General features: G+C 37.1%; 2 protein-coding genes across 6 annotated transcripts in view; one reads left to right on the top strand and one right to left on the bottom strand.

Moving 5' to 3' along the window:
* LOC132160252 (uncharacterized) overlaps nucleotides 1-22,540 on the top strand; it is an 849,275-nt gene that overhangs the window by 71,072 nt on the left and 755,663 nt on the right. The window lies entirely within an intron of this gene.
* Nucleotides 8,371-22,540, bottom strand: part of LOC132160315 (CD48 antigen-like) — a 79,804-nt gene continuing 65,634 nt past the window's right edge. The window contains exons 1-5 of one of the 2 annotated variants that reach the window (XM_059570081.1): nucleotides 10,355-10,558; nucleotides 9,816-10,139; nucleotides 9,277-9,552; nucleotides 9,015-9,077; nucleotides 8,371-8,515 (exon numbers count right to left, since the gene is read on the bottom strand). In XM_059570081.1, the coding sequence (XP_059426064.1) occupies nucleotides 9,019-9,077; nucleotides 9,277-9,552; nucleotides 9,816-10,139; nucleotides 10,355-10,394 (699 nt within the window). In that variant the 5' untranslated portion in view covers nucleotides 10,395-10,558 and the 3' untranslated portion in view covers nucleotides 8,371-8,515; nucleotides 9,015-9,018. Of the gene's footprint in view, nucleotides 8,516-9,014; nucleotides 9,078-9,276; nucleotides 9,553-9,815; nucleotides 10,140-10,354; nucleotides 10,559-22,540 lie in introns of those variants that run through there. The other variant, XM_059570080.1, reaches the window with a different exon arrangement.

Here is a 22,540-nt window from a genome sequence, read left to right as displayed (position 1 = left end):
AATACAACTTAACCACTGATTTCTAGTTGTGTCCTCTTTTGGAAGAACAAACAAAGTAGTTTTGCTTTCACAACCAAACACTGTCTCCACAACACGACGGTGGCAGTAACCGCAAGAGTAAACGTTATGCCTTCTTTCTTTGCGTGGACATTTGAGCGGTGTTATGCAAATTTTCCCACACAGTGACATAGAGATGTGGGGGCGTGTTTAAACAAAGCCTTTCAGGAGGGCGTGCATGAGTCTTAACTTTTATAAAGAAGATCTCTTTGGGTTTGAGACTTTAGTCTTTGCAACTTTAGGGATCTTATCGATTCAAGAACAGCTTGTTACACCCCAAAGAGAAAGGAAAACTTGAAATCGCATCATATGACCCCTTTAACAACATGCTAAAACATGCACTTTGTAAATTTAAGCTTGATCTTATGAACATATTTCTGTTTTCTGCTTCCGTGTGCCACTGTGACAGCTGAAGAAAAGTTGATGTCAGGGACAGAAGGGAGATCTGTCAATCTAGAGACTGATACTGAACTACAGAGAGGGGATGAGATAAAGTGGTGTTTTGAGGATCTCAAACTCACTGAATTCAGAAAAGAGACCAGTAAAAAAGATGATACAGATCAAGATTTTATCGAATGTGATGTTGCTGATGGAAGATTCAGAAGCGAACTGGTGCTGAATACGAAGACTGGAGATCTCCTCATCAATAACATCAGGACCATTCACTCTGGACTCTACAAACTACAGATCAGCCGCAAAAACAGAAGAACTGAATACAGGAGATTCGTTGTTACTGTCACTGGTGAGTAGATCAATAATCATGTACTGTGTGAACCGCAATTAATCTACTTTTAGATTTTAATGTTTTTCATTTTAATTAGTTCCCTTTTTAAATAACTAGAATAAATTATGCTAACACCATGGAAGATAACAATAAAGACATATTTTAAAAGTTCAAAAGAATAGAGTCTACCCAACTAAAATGATAACGATACAGAAGAATATAATTAGAATAATTTTCTAAATAATTTTTCCTGGTGGTGAACGATAAAAATATTGACAGCCAATCAGAATCCATCTTGGTTTGAAGAGCTTGAGCGTTTAAGGTTTGAAATTACAAAACTGCAACATGCTCTTATACTGAACAGAACAATATTGGTGTGGATGCTAGTAATTTATCTTTATAGTTATTGTTCTTTAAGGAGGAATATTCCGAAATTGTGATCTAATTGAAATGCAGTTGCAAATCTTGCATTACCGTTTGAATTTACGCTTTTGTGTACGCTCAGTAACTGCCACATTTCAGAAAAGACAGACAGAAAAGAGCAATTTTATTTTTTTAAGAGATTTACATATTAGTTTGTGTTTTTTTTCTAAAAGTAAGACCCTAATAATGTGCTAGTTAGTAGGGGTGTAAATTGGATGGTTCTTCACGATACGATACAAAATTGATTCTCATACCCAGCTATACGATATTTGCAGATACCTAAAACAATTTCTACAATATGATTCGATTCGATATAGGAGTATATCGATCGATATAGTGATATTATGATGTTATATATCTATTTTAACCTGTTAGCCAGCACCCCCCATTATGGGACTCACAGCTGAAAGTGCTCTACCTAACCTATAATTGTAATAGTTTCCTACTTCAGTGTGTTACAAACATAATTGTGGTGTCTTTGGAAAGAAGACCCTTTGGGCTTCACTTTTTATCAACCAGATTTGATAATGCTCAAAAATATTAAAAGTTATAGACACTGAAGTGCTTTTTTTTTTACCACACTTAAATATTTTTTTATTTGATATAAAAATACATGAAATGAGTCCTGGAGCAATCTAGAAAAGTAATGGGTTGAAAGCCACATGTCTCATGACTTTCTATTTTAAATCTGAATAAAATATCATGAAAAATGTCTACACCCCCCACCCGCCAAATATAAGAAAATATATTTCCCAATAGTATTGAAGGCTTCTACAAACTATTTAGTCAGTAAACATACCACTACATAGTTTTTTTCAATTATAAAACACTAGACAGAAACTTAGACATCATTTAAGTGATTTATTTGAGCACTAGAAAAATACAATAAGAATAATTTGAGTAAGAAAAATAAGAATAATAAGAAAAATAAAAAAAAGATTTAATTTTGTTTGCCAATTACAGAACATCCTGAGATTGCTAGAAATGCAGTATTTACAATGAATTTCGATGCAAATAAGTGCTGATGTGCTGATGGCCACTTATACAGATGGTAATAACACAAATGTGCCAAAGTAAATAATCCACTCTCTCTATTCATATAGACGCGTTCACTTTGATAGCCGTGAACATTCAGTAATAGCGAGCTGATTTAGGCTGATTTGCACTCAAACAGATGGTAATCATGCAGATACATTCACATTCAACATAAAACAAACTCCCACATATATAAAAACTGTTGAAAAATAAAACAAAGAAAAATGTGATCGCTGTAAGTTCCGCCTCCATCAGCTGACAGGTGCGTCAGAGCGCGTCACCAGCTCTGAGGAGAGAGCGCCAAATTCAAATAAACTATTTTCCGCCTATTTTTCATTCATTCTTTTTTCCGGTGAATCGCCTTGTTCGGTTTGTGACACAGTACGCTGCAAAACCGTGCCGTGTTTTTATTACCAAGACGCAGTTTACGACCGTGAGTTATTCCATAACGGACACAAACAATTCTGTCGCTGAAGAAATGAAATGTAAACAAAGGAATTATGATCCATATTACAACGTTATTGCTTCGTTGGACTAAATGTGCTTCATGAGATGTCGTTCAGTGGACCCTTACCTTTCAAACTAGACCGGGATTAGTGATGGGATTTATGGCTCTTTGAGGGGATCCGGATCTTCGCGATCCGTTCCTTTCAAAGAGCCGTTCTTGGCTCTTTTGGCTCTTTTTAAATATTTAGTCCGTTTTAAGAAGCCAGCTTGGGGGCATCTCAGTTTATCCTGGAAATAATCACTGGGAGGAATGATGAGGTGAGATTTGTAGTCAAATAATTAAAACTCAGATATCACACGCCAATATCTGAGTTTGAATTATTCTGAAATATTGATTATTACCTCATTTGTCATGTGTGGACTATATTCCATAGGGTTGCACAAATCCCTCTGCTTAGACAGTGACATCACTATTTTGGATTTACCTTTAGTACAAAGTGTGTGTAAAGCTACGTTGACTTATGTTATTCATACAATACCTACTCAAATAAACATCAAAAACAAAGCCGGCTGCAATGAATTTCTGTGCAAAACAGCTTTTACTACAAACACTTTCACACAAGAACATTGTTATCACACAAGAACATTTTGATAGAAAACAAAAAATATTTAAAGTAGATAAAATTAGAATAAATAAAATGGAAATGACTACATACTATTACTACTGTAAACTTTGCAAATAGGACATCAGCCCCTTCAAGTCAATGAACAATAACAAAGTGGGCTGCAATGAACATGCACAACTAATAACTAATATCATCACGCTATAAAGGGGTTGCCTGCGCTGGGTGCGCCCCTCCCCCTATAACTGTTCTGTCTCGCGGAGGAGCTCATTTGTGTGCATCTGTGTGAAATACGCATAGGAAAAAAGAACGACAGAAAGAACGGCTCCCCTCCAGCCGCGACTCGGCTCCCATCGTTCATGTTTATGAGCCGTTCAAAAGAATCGGTTCGTTCGCGAACGTCACAACTCTAACCGGGATTTACAGCTGTGGATGTGTTTATGACTCGTTATTACGACGGATCTGGTATGTACTGCATTCCTAATGTTCATGTTTTTATGTGAACTGCTTACACAAATGTAGCAAATACAGTCTTTATAAGCTTTCCATTGAAAAACAGCGATCTGTCGTCGATGCTTGAGGCTTAGATCTTTATAATGATTCATAGATTGTCAAGATTAAATTTGTCCCGTTTCATTTAATCTATTCATAATAGGGCTGGGCGATATATCGAACGATATGATCATGCGCATCTAATCAGTAAAGCTGCTTCCGTGATCACCGCTAAAATCTCCATCACCTGCTTATAATTGGAGTGGCATTTAATAGACAGAGCCGTAGATCGCTGACAAGCCACGCCATATCGCGTTCATTATCGCAGATGAATCGCCTTCGATAATGAACGCGATATGGCGTGGCTTGTCAGCGATTTACGGCTCTGTCTATCAGAGGTGGGACTTTCAAGTCACAAGCAAGTCTTCAAGTCATATTCAAGTCCTCAAAGGGTTAAAGCTAAAGAGATAATTAAGTGACTAATTAAATGATGATTGTGCATTAGTGATGAACATCTGCTGTTAACAATCAACATCACTGAAGTAAAGAGAAACACAAAGAACTACAACTGAATTTAGCCACAGCCTTCAAATGAAAAAAAAAAGTAAAAGAAAAAAAAACACTATGCCACCATAATTGTGGTCAAGGTTTGCTTTAAGTAGTGTCTTGACCCTTTTACTAATTCAAACCAATTTGATTCAAAACAATTGCAATATTGTTTTCGCAACAAACATGTATGCATTGCTGAATCAAACCTTGCAGTAACAGATGATTTTATGCTTTTTCTGCTTATAGTTTTTCAAATTTTGTATGCACTTAGTAGATTTAAAATTCACTTAATTTTTTTTCTATAGTGTAGTTTTACTGGGTTGATTATGCCAAACTTAAATAGAGCTAATGTTAATTTGATTGTAATCTGACCACCTATCTCATACAGATTAATGTCTTCTCTCTGCTTTACAGCACCTCATGCAATGCCACATAAAGAGATCTAACATGACAGTTAAGGGTCAAGAGCCCCACTAAAGCAAACACTGATCTCCATTATGGTTGCATCACTTTAACCAATAAAACATCAACATCTGATCCTCTGTAATTCTCAAGAACAGCAGGTGTTCATCATAAATGCACAATCATCACTTAATCACTTAATTATCTCATTAACTTTAACCCTTTGAGGACTTGGGATATGACTTGAAGACTTGCTTGTGACTTGAAAGTCCCAACTCTGGTAAAAGCTGAATGTCAGTCAACAATCCAAAGAAGACTATCTCACGATGTCCAAGTCAACATGAGTTATAAGCAGAAAAAGCATAAGATCATCTGTTACTACAAGGTTTGATTCAGCAATGCATACATGTTTGTTGCGAAAACAATATTGAAATTGTTTTGAATCAAATTGCTTTGAATTAGTAAAAGGGTCAAGACACTACCTAAAGCAAACCCTGACCACAATTATGGTGGCATAGTGGGGTTTTTTTTCAGTTGAAGGCTGTGGCTAAATTCAGTTGTAGTTCTTGTGTTTCGCTTTACTTCAGTGATGTTGATTGTTAACAGCAGAAGTTCATCACTAATGTACAATCATCATTTAATTAGTCACTTAATTATCTTATTAACTTTAACCCTTTGAGGACTTGGATATGACTTGAAGACTTGTTTGTGACTTGAAAGTCCCACCTCTGCTGTCTATTAAATGCCACTCCAATTATGTGATGGAGATTTTAGCGGTGATCACGGAAGCAGCTTTACTGATTAGATGCGCATGATCATATCGTTCGATATATCGCCCAGCCCTAATTCATAAACACTGACACTTGCGAGTTGAGTGGCTTTGAGGACGAGGGCGTCGGGGTGCAGACTAAGAGGTTTTAAAGAACCACCCACATTTTTACTAACCTGCAAATGCAACCAAAATATATTACATGAACGTTTATCTGACATTTTCACATCCCGTTCCTGTTCCTTGGGACATTCACATCAAAAAATAGGCCTACACTTTTTTTTTCTTTTATAATATTAAAGAAAATAAATAATTGGAAACACAATTCTGGCTGCTAATATGGGCTCCTTTCTAAAAATATTTTCTACAGATAATAGGGGTGTGCCGGTACTAGTACCGGCACACCCCTAGTACGTTATAGGCTTTTCAGTAAGACACTAAAGGAGCATATCAACTTAAGGAAAATGGACATCCAATGACCCCTTTAATTATTGGGTCAATAACTGCATTCTATTAGGCATCATCATGCAGTGAATGCTTTTGGCCTCTCAAAATCACATTTTTTGAGTGATATACTCAATAAAGTTAGCTTGCACATCTGTAAAACAATAGTCATGATATTTTGTTTCATGTTCTGTTGTTTTCAGCATGTAAAGGGACTCTTGAGCGGAGCTGTAACATCACCCATGTGTAGATGTAGATGTAACAGAACTGATTCTTTCTTTCTTTTTCATTTCTTTGTTCTCTATTTTCTTTTTATATTCCACAGTGAACGAATCAACTGAAGAGAAACCACTGATGAATAAAGAGGATGAGCAGCAGGGGACTTCAGTTTAATAAGACATGCCCACCAGTGCCAGTCACTGAACTCAACATCTTTCTGCTTTTATGAAGAAAAAAGAAAGAAATATTGTAATGTGGTTAGCTGTTTAACTCACATAAAGAATGTTTTTAAAGGGGTCATATGATGCTGCTAAAAATAACATGTATTTTATGTATTTGGTGTAATTAAATGTGTTCATGCAGTTTAAGGTCCAAAAAAACCACATTATTTTTCACATACTGTACATTATTGTTTCTCCTCTATGCCCCGCCTTCTGAAATTCTGTGTTTTTTTTCAAAGCTCATCGTTTTGAAAGCGAGATGTGCTCTGATTGGCCAGCTATCCAGTGCATTGTAATTGGTGGAACGCCTCAAGCATGTGACGGAAATATTACTTCCCTTTACAAACTGGGATGCTTTGTGTCCTGGAAAGACGAGACAGAACCAACATAACCCATTATAAATGAAACATTTGTTGCATCCAGTGGGGACATAATTCCAGGTTATAATGACTTGTACTGTCATTTTATAGTCTTTTTAGAAAGAGCCGTTTCGGGGGGCATGGACAGGTCTTAATTTTATAAAGAATATATCTTTGTATTTGAGACTTTAGTCTTTGCAACTTTACAGATATTCTTTATGCACCAAGAGCTTGTAACTCTACAAAGAGAAAGAAAAACTTGAAATCGCATCATATGACTTTTTTCATATGACCTTCTTCATCATCACGCATATTTTTTGTTTGTTTGTTTGTTTTCTGTAAACTATTACTTTCATACTATATTACTATTACTATTCAATATTTTAGACAAACCTTTGGTAAGTCATTCGAAATAAATAGTTCAGCTTATTTTTCTATTTACAGTGTTGTACACGCTACTGTTGATTTTAGAACATTTTCTCTTATTTTTTAAACATTTAGATAGATAGATAGATAGATAGATAGATAGATAGATAGATAGATAGATAGATAGATAGATTTTTTTTCCTGTTGTTGTCCATTCCAGCAGCTTTGTTGACTGACTGATGAAGAAAAAAAGGCAATTTGTGGTCTATGCAAACAGCAGATGGCGCTAATACACTATTATAGTTTCAGATCATGTGCATATAAGGAAAGAAAAAAAGTTACTGTCGCCTTCACTACGTTCTTTCAGATTTCGGGGGAAAAATTGCTGCTTCTTTTGTAGCATAACTCGTCTTGTTAATTCATGTAACTCTTCATCAACAGCAAACAATAACTGACAAATACAAACATGCATCAAGATTTCATTTACTTTACTGCATTCTACAGCTCAAAATCTGTTTCACTGTCAAATGTGCATTTCTATGTGAAGAAATGCAGTATTTTCAATAATATATATTTTGTTTGTTTCTTTCTTTCTTTCTGTCCTATTTTAGACCCTAACCCCAGCAAAACATTCAAAGGAAACTCGAATGGGCTGGATTTTTCCAGGGCTGAATTTGAACTCGTCCAGCCCTGTCTGTAACTCTTTAAAATAAAAGTTATATGACATCACTGTGAAAATCCCCTTTTGTAATTGTTAAATATATATTTCACCTCTTAATCTTTATCAATGCTGTCCGACTATTCTCAGTCCGTGCATGGGCCCATGGAAAGAATTATGAACATGAAGCCAATTGTCTATTCACAAACTTCTTCAAAGTTTATTATTACATCAGTAGAATATACAGATACACTGTCAGGGGTGATACAGATTGCATCTGTATGTTATATAAAATGGGAACATGGGCAGAAACTTCTAACCATATTAGGAGCACATCTGGAAAAAGACCGAACTCAATAACCTTCGGGCCTATAGCCCCCGTCCTGTTCTGAACATCTGAACTCATGAGGAAATATACAAGAGTCCGGATGTGTGTAGACATTGAGATAGAGAGAGGTAAGACTACCAAGAGTAGAGAGAGAGAGAGAGAGCACAGACAGGCAAACTCACAAAAACATTCTTGCAGAGAGCGTAAACTTTATTTTTTTCAAATGTGTGTAACTATGACAAAATGAATTATCACTATTCACAAAGAACATGGGATACTGTCTCCTGTCTCTGTGTTTGGAATAAAGTTAGTAATCAAAAACAGAATCACATTTTGTTCAAGAGTTGATCAACGTCTTGAGACTCCTGCTTACACCACATTATCCTGCTCTGTATCTCTCTGAAAGAAAACACAAACATCCACAGACTTATTTATCAAGAACTTATGTCCTCTTCTTGACAAGTATACTCTAATATATTGGAATATAGTTTTAAATGTGCTAAAAGAAGCATGTTTATATAAAAATCATTTAGCTTTGTATTTGCTGATCTACAAACAGACCAGTCTTTATCCATACAACATGGAGATTTCATATGAATTTATACGGTTACATATGGAGGGAATATTTCAGTATTTCTCTCTTTCTTTATTTGATTAAATATTTGTATTGGGTTAAAATTGGCCTATAATTTGCCTATAATATAATTTCCCATTTTGGAGGGAATAGATTGTCTTGGATGACGTTAGAGTTTGTGATGTGACAATATTGTAAAGCCTCTGATGGACTTGTGTGACCCTACAATATAAATGTAGCAGAGTAGATCATTAAACACACACTTAAATTAGACTCACTGCCAAAATAATACAGAAACATCATAGACAGAATATATTCTCTTACCGATTTATGTCTTTTTGTAAAATGTTGGATCAGCAGAAGTGATCTCTCTATCACCCGTCTGAACTGTAACAAAATATAACCGAAACAATTGTTACTATTATTATAATAAACTATTGTTTTACGACTGCAGCTACAATCAACAGAAAACCAGCAGCAGCAGAGATCCACACTATCAGAGATACAGAGTCTGGAGGATGTGGAGGAGAGTGTTGTTAGTGTGAGTGAATGTGTTCATAAACACTAAATATTATCACAGACATACCTGAACATGTCTGACAGAGTTCAGTGTTGAGGTGTTGAGTCTGGTTTCTGATGGGATTGTTCACCACACAGCTGTAGAAATCATCCAGACACTCCAGATGTAAAGAAAGACTTCTGCTGAGATCAGACACACTGATGCTGGACAATAAACTGTTTCCTCTGTACCAGGAGAGAGTCACATCACTCACATTCACCACTGAACACAGAAATGAACAATTTGATGATGATGATGAATTTTGAGAAGAGTCTCTGGTGATGACAGGAACAGGCACAGGAGCTGAAAATATGAGAGTATAAATACAGTTCGGTATAATAAAATGATGTGATAAATGTCTGTCATTTGATATTTCAAATGTAAATAAAGTTGCAGAGAACGTAAGTTGAAGACAAAGTTATGAGGAACAAACTTTAAAAGCATTATATCAAATACACATGAATATGAATCTGTCATCACAGGATTGTCTATTGTTTGACAATATTCGTAATAATTCTGAAAGAGATTCTTGTGAAAAGATGTGTATGAAGTAATTCTCTACTCACTGTAGACAGTGAGACTGAAGATGTTGAGTGGGATCTTTGAGCTTTTTCCGGTGACTTTATATTCTCCAGAGTCTGTGATTCTGGTGTTTGTGATGATCAGAGATCCAGTCTGATCCAGCTTCAGTCTGTCTCTGAATCTCCCTTCAGCACTATCATTATAAAACCTGCTCTTATTGTCCTTCACATTGAGTTTAGCTATCATAATGTTGTTAAATTTCCACGTTATCTCCTCGTCTCTCTGTATTTCAGTAAGATCAGAGTTTAGACGCACTGTTTCTCCCTCTGTCACTGACACGTACTTCACTTCATCAACTCCAAACACACCTGATGAACAAACAGAATTGCTCAAAAATCATCTCTGAAATGTTTTGTAATTGTGAAACTATTCTCCTCATTCTTTATAGAAGTATTCAAGTAAGTTTAGTCTGATAAAACTTGTTAATATTTAAGTCAAAATAAATGATGGAATAATAAATAACAGAATTATATTTGTGGCCAACTTTTAATATAAAAAAAACTGAAGTCATGCAGATACTCACCAGCCAGACTCCATGAAAACAAATAAATGTAAATGATCATTTCTTCAGCAGTTTGCAAGGCAGCTTCACAACAGAACTGTGATAGTAAACCTTGAATTGTTCATAAAGCCAGTGAAGCTGTCGGTCTGAAGTGAAGTAGTTTAGTGAAGATCTGCAGTGAGTGTGAAGAAACTCCTCCAGCAGCTCCTCCCTTCACCGACTGAATATGACTTCTCCAAATGACACCGTTTGACCTACAGAACGAGAAGGTTAACTCTTTCTAAAAAAAACAATATTTAAACTTTTTTACATTATTAAAGCAAAATGAAGCAAAAAAAAAAAATAATAAAAAACATTTTTTCATGTAGTTTATATAGATTAGTATTTACTGTTGTTCTGTTGTGACTTTGTTTGGAACTGTTTTTGTTAAAGCAGCAAAATCAGACAATATATGGCTTAAGTGTATTTAGTGTAAAAAGTTAAAAGTTAACTTTTTTGTTAATTAAACTGTCATGCAATCAAAATCACATCACATTTTCAATCGTGCTGAAAATCTGAAAAATTAAAAATAAAAAAATAAAAATAAAAAAATCGCACTCCCAAAATTGCTTTAAAACATGTCATCCATAGAAATCAGAAATTCGTAAATTCAAGAAGAACTGAAATAACATTCATTCCATTTTAAGAAAGAAAACAATGTAAAATTATTTTAAGTCTGAAAGACATAGGTCATTATTAACTGTTCTCAAAATGAAATAATTACTGAAATATCTCTGTACAAAGATAATTTCTTGCAAACCTACTATAATGAATCAGACAATATTATGTGTTTTTGTTTTGTTTTGTCTTTTCTGTTCTATTAGGCTATTTTAAGGTGACTGTAGATTCCTGCTCATTGAGAAAAGGATTTCTATAAATTTTGGGATAAAACTTGTTACTTAATAGGTTTACTTCACTAATATATTACAATTACATCCTAATGTAATCATGACAAACTATATATCATTGTAAAAGGTCAATGACTCTTAAATAGATATTTTACCATTGTTTTTTGTACAAATGATGTAGGAAAAGTAATAGATTAATTTATGACAGGAGTGCACCAAGACTAATCTACAAACCTGAAAAAAAAAATTGGGACACTGTACAAATGAGTAAAAAAGGAAAGGAATAATTAACAAACCACTTTTTAGATTTCATGAGGGCTATACTTACCAAAAAAGTTGGGACAGGTAGCAATAAGAGGCCAGAAAAGTTAAATGTACATATAAGGAGAAGAGTTTAGGCGGCAAATAGGAAAAGGATCTGCCGCCCACAGTTGATTTTGATATTCTAGGTATTATCAAATTGCCTGAGTTTTGAGAACGCAGCGGACGTGGAGGATTATAATGTAACAAGAGCTCATTCAAATACTGAGGTGCTAAACCATTCTTTATAAGTAATAAGCAATATTTTCAAATCTATATGATGTTTGATAGGGAGCCAGTGCAGTGTTGACAGGACCGGGCTAATATGGTCATACTTCCTGGTTCTAGTAAGAACTCTTGCTGCTGCATTTTGAACTAACTGTAGTTTGTTTACTAACCGTGCAGAACAAGCACCCAATAAAGCATTACAATAATCTAACCTTGAGGTCATAAATGCATGGATTAAAATTTCTGCATTTGACATTCAGAGCATAGGCCGTAATTTGGATATATTTTTGAGATGGAAAAATGCAGTTTTACAAATGCTAGAAACATGGCTTTAGTGGAAAGGTTGCTATCAAATAACACACCTAGGTTCCTAACTGATGAAGAAGAATTAGACAGTGTTCTAAGTTATTACATGCAGAGTTTTTAGGTCCTATAACACCACTATTTTTTCAGAATTTAGCAGTAAGAAATTACTCGTCATCCAGTTTTTTATATCAACTATGCATTCCATTAGTTTTTAAAATTGGTTTGTTTAACCAGGCCACGAAGACATATAGAGCTGAGTATCATCAGCATAACAGTGAAACCTAACACCATGTTTCCTGATGATATCTTCCAAGGGTAACATATAAAGCATGAAAAGTAGCGGCCCTAGTACTGAGCCATGAGGTTCTCCATACTGCACTTGTGAACTATATGATACCTCTTCATTCACTGCTACGAATTGATGGCAGTCATATAAGTATGATTTTAACCATGTTAATGCACTTCTTTTATGCCAACAAAGTGTTCTAATCTATGCAAAAGAATGTTGTGGTCAATAGTGTTGAACGCAGCACTAAGATCCAATAGCACTAACAGAGAGATACAACCACGATCAGATGATAAGAGCAGGTCATTTGTAACTCTAAGGAGAGTAGTCTCAGTACTATGGTACGGTCTATATCCTGACTGGAAATCCTCACAGATACCATTTTTCTCTAAGAAGGAATATAATTGTGAGGATACTACCTAGGATCTATGACTTCTGGAAGCACCTCTTTTAGGAACTTAGATGGAATATGGTCTAACATACATGCTGTTGGTTTAGATGATTTAACAAGTATAAGCAATTCTTCCTCTCCTATAGTAAAGAATGATTTGTATTGATTTTAGAAGTAAAGTAGTTCATAAAGTCATTACTGCTGTGATTTGGGTAAATGGCAACACTTGTTGATGCTTTATTTTTCATTAATTTAGACACTGTATTGAATAAATACCTGGGGTTATGTTTGTTTTCTTCTAAAGGAGAAGAAAAGTAATCAGATCTAGCTGTTTTTAATGCTTTTCTGAAGGATAAGTTACTTTCCCGCCAAGCAATACGAAATACCTCTAGTTTTGTTTTTCTCCAGCTGCGAGAGTGGACTTATTCCATGTGTTCCATGTGCAGTTCAATATCAACCAATAAGATTCCATGTACGATGTCGCGTTTTCATTGGTCAGTCGTTGAAGCCTATTTCTGATTGGTTGTTGCCATTTTGACAGCGTTTATGTCAAGAGCAAAGAGAAAGAAATCTAAGAGAAGAGTACTTGGCCATGCACGAATGCACAGGACACAGTCTAAGCACATACACGCTTACTTTAAGCGAAGAGGAGAGATTCGCGATTGCAATGAACACGTTTTAAGTGCAGGCATACTCTCTGAACGAGCCCAGAGAAAATTCTTACAAGAGCAACGTGTATCTGAGAGTCTATAATTAGCTAGAGAGATTCGCGCTCCGCACATTATATTCTGCACTCGAGGAGAGAGATTCACGCTCGGGCACATTATATTCCACACGCGAGCAGAGAGATTCGCGCATTATATTAATGTACTTTTGCGCTACAATAATATGCTCTCCAAATTTGACAGGGAAATAACGCCATACACTCACGGATTTAAAATAAAAGTGAACGATCAAAATTAATGTGAAAAGATTGATTGATAATATCAGAAATATGATGGGAATGAAATTATATTTTATCACTTTAAACAACAGAGAGTGATAGTAAGATAAAGATTCTAGAGAAAAAAAACAGCTACACGGAGCAGCAGCAAGGCCAGCAGGAAGCAGAAAAAACACTGGCCAACAGCGACACCCAAGGGTAAGAGGACACCCGGAGGATTTAAGCCTGGTCTGCCTCAGAGTGCTAACAATGTGTGTCAATATCAAAGTGAATGAGCTGGCCATTGACATAAAATCGGTGGAGTCATTCAGGTTTCTGGGCACCACCATCTCTCAGAACCTGAAGTGGGACATTCAAATTGACTTCATTTTGAAAAAGTCCCAGCAGAAGTTGTACTTCCTTCGTCAGCTGAAAGAGTCCACAGGCACAGATTACACAGTTCTACTCAGCTGTTATTGAGTAGGTTCTGTGCTCTTCTATAACCGTCTTGTTTGGGTCAGCCAGCAAATAAGATTTAAGTAGACTGCAATGGACTGTTAGGACAGCAGAAAGGATCATTGGTGTGCACCTGCAACTCCAGAGTGAAGAAATGGGCAGGTAAAATCATCAAAGACCCCTCTCACCCTGGACACACCTCTCCCCTCAGATAGACACTACAGATCTCTGTGCACATATAAAGACCCCTCTGTCAAGCTCTTGAAGTTTGCAGATGACACAGCAGTCATCTGTATCATTCTGGACGGTGATGAGTCTGCCTACAGACAGGAGATTAAAGAGCTGGTTGTCTGGTGCAGTCTCAATAACCTGGAGCTCAACACACTCAAAACTGTGGAGTTGATATTGGACTTCAGTAGAAACCCCCCTGGTCTCCCCCCACTCACCATTACAAACAGCACTATAACGACAGTGGAGTCATTCAGGTTCCTGTGAACCACAATCTTTCAGGACCCATTCACATTGACTCTATTGTGAAAAAGGCCCAGCAGAGGTTGTACTTCCTTTGCCAGCTGAGGAAGTTTAATCTGTCACAGGAGCTGCTGAAACTGTTCTACTCCACCACTGTCTGGTTCAGTTCAGCTACTATATCTGACCTCAGAAGACTACAGAGGGTAGTTCAGACTGCTAAGTGAATCACTGTTAAAACCCTCCCTTCTCTCCAAGAACTGTACTCACCAGAGTGAGAAAAAGGGCGGTAAAAATCACTCAGGACCACTCACATCCAGCACACTCTCTCCTTGAACTACCACCTGGTCGACGCTAAAGAGCTCTGAGCACCAGAATGACCGGACACAAGAACAGTTTCTTCCCTCAGGCAATCCATCTTTTGAACACTTAACAATACATTTGGAACACACAACACGATATACTGTACATTTATAACAGTCACAACCCTGTTACAGTTCTCTTCCTCACCACTTCCTCACCACTAGAGGGCAACATGTTTCAAGATTTCAAGAGTTTTATTTGTCACATACCAAATTATATATAGCATACATAACCAGCAGTGAAATGTGAGGTATAACTGATGTAACATGGTAGAAGGAGAAAGGGGGCAGCATGCAAAGGCTGGAGCATGGCCTTGCCAAGTAATTGCTGGTTCAGAAACATTTGTTTTATGTTCAACTTTAAAAAGGACTTGTTTGTTTTCTGGAGGTTTATGGTCTGTGAGAAGACAAAAATGTGAGGAAGTTGTCAAGTGCCTTAATACACAAAGCCCTTCAACTCATCAGAGGACAATTCCTTTTATTGTCCATGGACTCTGCTATTTAGACAGCAAGCATATGGATTAAGACTGATCGTTTACTGGAGGATATACTGGGCATTATGGGACTTTGAGGAATTCAGATAAGTCTTTATTATCTTTATTATCCTTGCATCATCCATGGACATTGATTGGCCTTGAACTTTATATACATTGTTTGGTGTTGTGGTTTGGGGTGAACAATTCTGATGGAACGTTGAACTGAATTGATTGGCCTGAATGTGTGTTTTTCCGACTAAATATAAACTACTAAGATTTAGCATTCAATGAAAGGCTTTGGTTTGTGTTTATGCTTTGATTAGCACATTCCCACAGGGAAAAAACCTATATAAACATATTTGTTTCAATATAGGTTTTGATATAGGCTTTTAATATATGTGACATATATAAAATTGGCCGGTTTCCTATATTATATGTACATATATGTACATATATGCACACATATATTTACACATATATGCGGGGTGGTATTGGCGCAGTGGATAAGACACATGCCTTTGGTGTGAGAGACCTGGGTTCGAATCCACTGTGAGACACCAATGTGTCCCTGAGCAAGACACTTAACCCCTAGTTGCTCCAGAGGCGTGCGACCTCTGACATATATAGCAATTGTAAGTTGCTTGGGATAAAAGCGTCAGCTAAATGAATAAATGTAAATGTAAAATATATATGTGCATATATATACCTATATAGGTGCATATATGCACGTATATATGCACCTATATGTTCACCTATAATAGTAAAATTAAAACCCATAGCTGCTAGGCAACATAAATAAAAGTCCAAAATGTAGAAATGTACATTATTTATTTACTCAAGATCAATCAAATAGTACAAAACAAAAAATATGAGCTAGGTATCATGTATGACAGTCAAAAATGAGATATGAGCTAAAAAATGACCAGATCCTGCCATTAGCTATATAGAAGACATATCTTGTATGTATAGGGCTTATACTGTATGTGGATATGAAGATGCAATACAGGAGACCTATATTTCCTGTATATGCACATATATGCACCTCAATTTTAATTATACGCATTTATGCAGCATGTATGCAGTATATATACGGCATATATGCAGCATATATGCAGTGTATACGCGCATATATGCAGCATATATGCAGCATATATATTATTATATATGTGCATATATGCAGCATATATGTGCATATACACTGCATATAGGTTTCATATATGCGCATATATCCACATATAGGTTCTTTCCATGTGGGTTCAGTGAACTGTATATCGGCTCTGAAGATGAGGAGGAAAGTGTTTTTGATGATGTTGATGAAATTTCCCCACCATATCCACCACCTTCCCTTTGAAATGGAAGAAATAAATGGGTTCAACCTTTTATCTTCTGTTTTTGACAGTTTGGGGCATCTAGAGGAGAGATTCAAAAATATGGAACAAAGACTGGAAGAATGTAATAAAAAGATGGGTGAAGGTTTTTTTCAAGCAGAAGTTGAGAGCAGATGCAAGAAATTGGAAGACCTATTAAGCTATCGAATGGACAGAGAATGTTCAAGAATTCAGCAAAAACTTGAACTTATCCAAGACTTGGGTCGCTCAATGGTAGACTGTTTAAAACGAAGAGACACCCAGATTGACAATAAATTAAAACCCCAATTCATCCAGCCCATAGTTCTATTCTGCCTTCCTCAGTTTCCCAGGCAATAATCAAACCTATCGAGTTCCATCAAGTGAAACCCAGATTTCTGTTTCTGGAATCCCTTCAGCAGTTCCACCTGTAAAAATAGAGTTCCCAAACTTTAGTAGCAGTGAAGATGATGATCAAGTTACATTTATTGAGCGATGTAAGGAATATCTAGCCATTCGACCACTGTCTGACTATGAAATATTAGCTTCTCTTACCTCTGTTTTGAAGAACACAGCAAAAGACTGGTGGGTGGCTGAAAAGAGAAATGTACAGACCTGGGAGCAATTTAAGAAAGTCTTCCTTCATTCATTTTTAAATGAAGACTATGAAGATGAAACAACTAGAATGCTCATTGAGAGAAAACAAGGTGCATAGGAGAGCATACGCGTTTTTGCTTTTCACCATAGAGCCCTTTGTTTAAAATGGAAAAAGGATATGTCAGAAAAAGAGATTTTGCATTCAATTCTTATAAACTGTAACCCCCGTTTGGGCACCCTACTTTGTGGAACAGTACAAGATGTTGGTGAATTAGTCAGAATTGGCACACAAATTGAGAAAGATTTTTAGGAATCAAAAAGGTACTGGAATAATAGTAATTATTATTATTATTATTACTAATAATTATTATTACTCCCCATGCTAACACTAGAGTAATGCAATCTAGCCAAAGTTCTCCCATACAAGATCAGAATATGATTACCTTGCCTATCTTGCTGTGAAACAGGCACCTACAAGCTGTCATCGATACAGGAAGTACCCTTTCTTTGATCCAGGAATCCTGTTGGAGACAATTGAAAAATCATGAAGTATGGCAATCAAGTAATGGACAAACATTTCTGCTGGCAAATGGCCAAAGCCAAATAGCTTTGGGAAAATCTGACTGGGAGTGTGAACTTCAAGGTAAGCCATTAAAGTTAACCCTGTATGTAATGAGAGACTCTGATCTAACCATTCCAATCATTCTGGGTATGGATTTCTTGATGACTTCAGGAATAATATTAGATTTTAAGAACTTACAATATACCTTTCCTTCCAAGGTTGATGGTACTGTGCAGAGGTTTCCCTTGTGGTCCCATGAATCTTCCAAACCTTTACTCCACTTCTATCTTGCCCTACCTACACCACAAATGACAGTAGAAACATTACAATCAATCAACCAACTGGTCCTGAAATCAGACACTTCTGATCAATTTAAAACTCAACTAGAAAGTCTGATGAAAAGCTGGCCAACCATTTGTACACACAAAATTGGTCAGTCAAAAATGGTAAAACACAGGATTATCACAACAGATGAAATGCCTGTTAGGAAGAGAGAATATAGAGTGTCAGTACCTAGACAACAGTTAATTGAAAGAGAAATTCAAGAGCTGTTAAGTAAAAATATTATTCGTCCCTCAGTTTCTTCATGGGCTTCTCCTGTTGTCATTGTACCTAAAAAATGAGGTGATTCGAGATTGTGTGTGGATTGTCGTGGACTGAAAACAAAAACCCACTTGGATGGTTATCCCATGCCCCAGATCCAAGATATATTGGAATCTTTGCATGTAGCATATTCAGCACTCTAGATCTGAAGAGTGGGTACTGGCAGTTAGAAATGGAAACTGACAGTACTTACAAAGACTGCATTTGTGACTGCAGCAGGGCAATTTGAATTCTTGCACCTTCCATTTGGCCTTAAAAACTCGGCAGGATAATTTCAAAGGTTGATGGAGTCTGTTCTCAGAGACATTAGAGGGAAGTGTTGTTTTGTTTACATAGATGATATAGTAGTGTATTCAAAAAATGAACAAGAACACTTACAACACCTGGATCAAGTCTTTAGCTGTCTCCAACAAGCCGGTCTTACGTTGAATCTTAAGAAGTGTAACCTTGTGCAACGGTCACTTACCTTTCTAGGCCATGTGGTATCCTCTGAAGGAATAAAAACAGACCCTTCTAAAGTTGAAGCTAATTTGTGATTTCCCAGTAACCCAGTCTCTCAAAGACTTACAAACATTCTTGGTATTGGCTGGATGGTACCACCGTTTTATTCCAAATCTGTGTGAAAAAGCCGCACCACTTCATTCACTACAGAAGAAACAAGCTACGTGGACATGGACTGGGTCATGTCAACAGTTATTTGAAAATATTAAACAAGACTTGTTGAGAGCTCCTTTTCTTATCCCTCCTGATTTCAACAAACCCTTCAAGGTACAAACTGATGCAAGTGAAATTGGCCTCGGAGCTGTGTTGACACAAGAGATTTATGGACAAGAACATGTGATTGCATATGCATATAGACTTCTTCGAGGAGCAGAGCAATCAAACTCCATATCCGAAAAAGAACGTCTTGGAGTTGTGTGGGCTATAGAAAAATAGAGAAATTATTTGGAAGGAACACCATTTGAGGTAATCACTGATCACGCCGCTTTAATTTGGGTATTCCAACATCCCAAGCCTTCATCCAGATTAACTCACTGGACAATTCAACTTCAAGGTTATGAGTTTAAGGTTAAGTACAGAAAAGGACAGTGTAATGTTGTACCAGACACTTTATCCCGAAGTTTAGACCCTACCTCAACACACATGATTGCCATGGTCAAATCCACCAGAGAATCTGAAGCCCCAGCAAATTTGCCTGTTGACTGGTCAGACATTGCTTCAGCACAACAGAATGATCCAGAAGTACAGGAGTTGTGCATAAAAGCTAAGTCACAGACAAGTTCAGATCCATCTAGAATTCATTATGTTATTCAAAATGGATTCCTGTTCCGCAGTGCACCAGATGGACAAAGAGGATCAAAGTTACTTCCAGTAATTCCAGCTTGTTTACAAATTGAGTTTTAAGATATGCACATGACAACCCATTAAGTGGACACTTTGGTCGACTTAAAACACTATTGAGATTGATGGAAGTTGCTTACTGGCCAAGTTTGAGGAAGGATGTATGGAAATAGTGCAAGGAATGCCAAACATGCCAAAAGTATAAACCAACCCTCTCCAAGTTGTCTGGCTACTTTAAAGTCTACTCCAGTCATAGAGCCTGAACACATGTTGGGTGTACAGTCGTGGCCAAAAGTTTTGAGAAATACATAAATATTGGAAATTCCAAAAGTTGCTGCTTAAGTTTTTATAATATCAATTTGCATATACTCCAGAATGTTATGAAGAGTGATCAGATGAATTGCATAGTCCTTCTCTGCCATGAAAATTAACTTAATCCCAAAAAAACCTTTCCACTGCATTTCATTGCTGTCATTAAAGGACCTGCTGAGATCATTTCAGTAATCGTCTTGTTAACTCAGGTGAGAATGTTGACGAGCACCAGGCTGGAGATCATTATGTCAGGCTGATTGGGTTAGAATGGCAGACGTGACGTTAAAAGGAGGGTGATGCTTGAAATCATTGTTCTTCCATTGTTAACCATGGTGACCTGCAAAGAAACGCGTGCAGCCATCATTGCGTTGCATAAAAATGGCTTCACAGGCAAGGATATTGTCGCTACTAAGATTGCACCTAAATCAACAATTTATAGGATCATCAAGAACTTCAAGGAAAGAGGTTCAATTCTTGTAAAGAAGGCTTCAGGGTGTCCAAGAAAGTCCAGCAAGCGCCAGGATCGTCTCCTAAAGAGGATTCAGCTGCGGGATCGGAGTGCCACCAGTGCAGAGTTTGCTCAGGAATGGCAGCAGGCAGATGTGAGCGCATCTACACGCACAATGAGGCCAAGACTTTTGGAAGATGGCCTGGTGTCAAGAAAGGCAGCAAAGAAGCCACTTCTCTCCAAAAAAAACATCAGGGAAAGATTGATCTTCTGCAGAAAGTATAGTGAATGGACTGCTGAGGACTGGGGCAAAGTCATATTCTCCGATGAAGCCCCTTTCCGATTGTTTGGGGCATCTGGAAAAAGGCTTGTCCGGAGAAGAAAAGGTGAGCACTACCATCAGTCCTGTGTTATGCAAACAGTAAAGCATCCTGACACCATTCATGTGTGGGGTTGCTTCTCATCCAAGGGAGTGGGCTCACTCACAATTCTGCCCAAAAACACAGCCATGAATAAAGAATGGTACCAAAACACCCTCCAACAGCAACTTCTTCCAACAATCCAACAACAGTTTGGTGAAGAACAATGCATTTTCCAGCACGATGGAGCACCGTGCCATAAGGCAAAGTGGCTCGGGGACCAGAATGTTGAAATTTTGGGTCCATGGCCTGGAAACTCCCCAGATCTTAATCCCATTGAGAACTTGTGATCAATCCTCAAGAGGCGGGTGGACAAACAAAAACCCACTAATTCTGACAAACTCCAAGAAGTGATTATGAAAGAATGGGTTGCTATCAGTCAGGATTTGGCCCAGAAGTTGATTGAGAGCACGCCCAGTCGAATTGCAGAGGTCCTGAAAAAGAAGGGCCAACACTGCAAATACTGACTCTTTGCATAAATGTCATGTAATTGTCGATAAAAGCCTTTGAAACGTATGAAGTGCTTGTAATTATATTTCAGTACATCACAGAAACAACTGAAACAATGATCTAAAAGCAGTTTAGCAGCAAACTTTTTGAAAACTAATATTTATGTAATTCTCAAAAATTTGGCCACGACTGTAGACTTGATGGGACCTTTTCCAAAGAGAATGTGCAATGAGCTCAGGCTAAGCAGAGGCACTACTATAACCTGAGAAGAAAACAGGCTGTTTACAAAGAAGGTGATCTCGTCTGGATTCGTACCCATCCTCTGTCAAAAGCTGATGATGGTTTCATGGATACACTGTCGCCAAAATGGAAAGGTCCTGCCAAAGTGTGTAAGTGTTTGGGTCTGGTAAATCACACATACTTTTTTCAAATTTGCACACATCATACCCAGATAGCAACATTGTGTCGGCCCAGATCCGGCCCACATCTGGCACCCATGGAAAGATGATCTGGCCCACATGCAGCGTGGAATGATGGCACTTGGGCGGACCGCTCCTGTTTGCCAGAACTGAGCCACAACCAGGCCATAGCAATGCCATATGTCAGCCAAGAGTAAAGAAATTAACCAGAACTGGACCTTATCTGAGCCACAAAATCTATGTGTATTAAATATGAAGTAATTTCAGCCTTAATAAGCCTGTTAACAAGCAGAATCACTGAAGGAAAGAAGAGATCAGAAAAACAGAAGAGCAGAAACACAAGAACTACAACTGACTTCAGCCACAACCTTAGATGAAATCAACTGAAGATTAAAGAAGACATTAAATCTCTCAAGATCTCAGCAGAGGAGGATTAAACAACTCCACAAACAGTTTTACCAGCTTCTCTTATTACTAACCAGACTGACTTTATTTATGTTAGACATCTACAAAAGTTTTTTATTGAGAATTAACAGAGGTCTAACTCTAATGTGTTTCACCATAACAGTGATTAGTGTTTCCATTAGTTGGGCTCTTAACTCTTATTATATAGTTTGTATTTTTTGGC

The sequence above is a fragment of the Carassius carassius genome, chromosome 16 (genome assembly GCF_963082965.1).
Source record: "Carassius carassius chromosome 16, fCarCar2.1, whole genome shotgun sequence".
Taxonomy (NCBI): domain Eukaryota; kingdom Metazoa; phylum Chordata; class Actinopteri; order Cypriniformes; family Cyprinidae; genus Carassius; species Carassius carassius.
The sequence above is the reverse complement of the archived record's forward strand: the minus strand, read 5'-3'. Positions and strand labels throughout refer to the sequence as shown.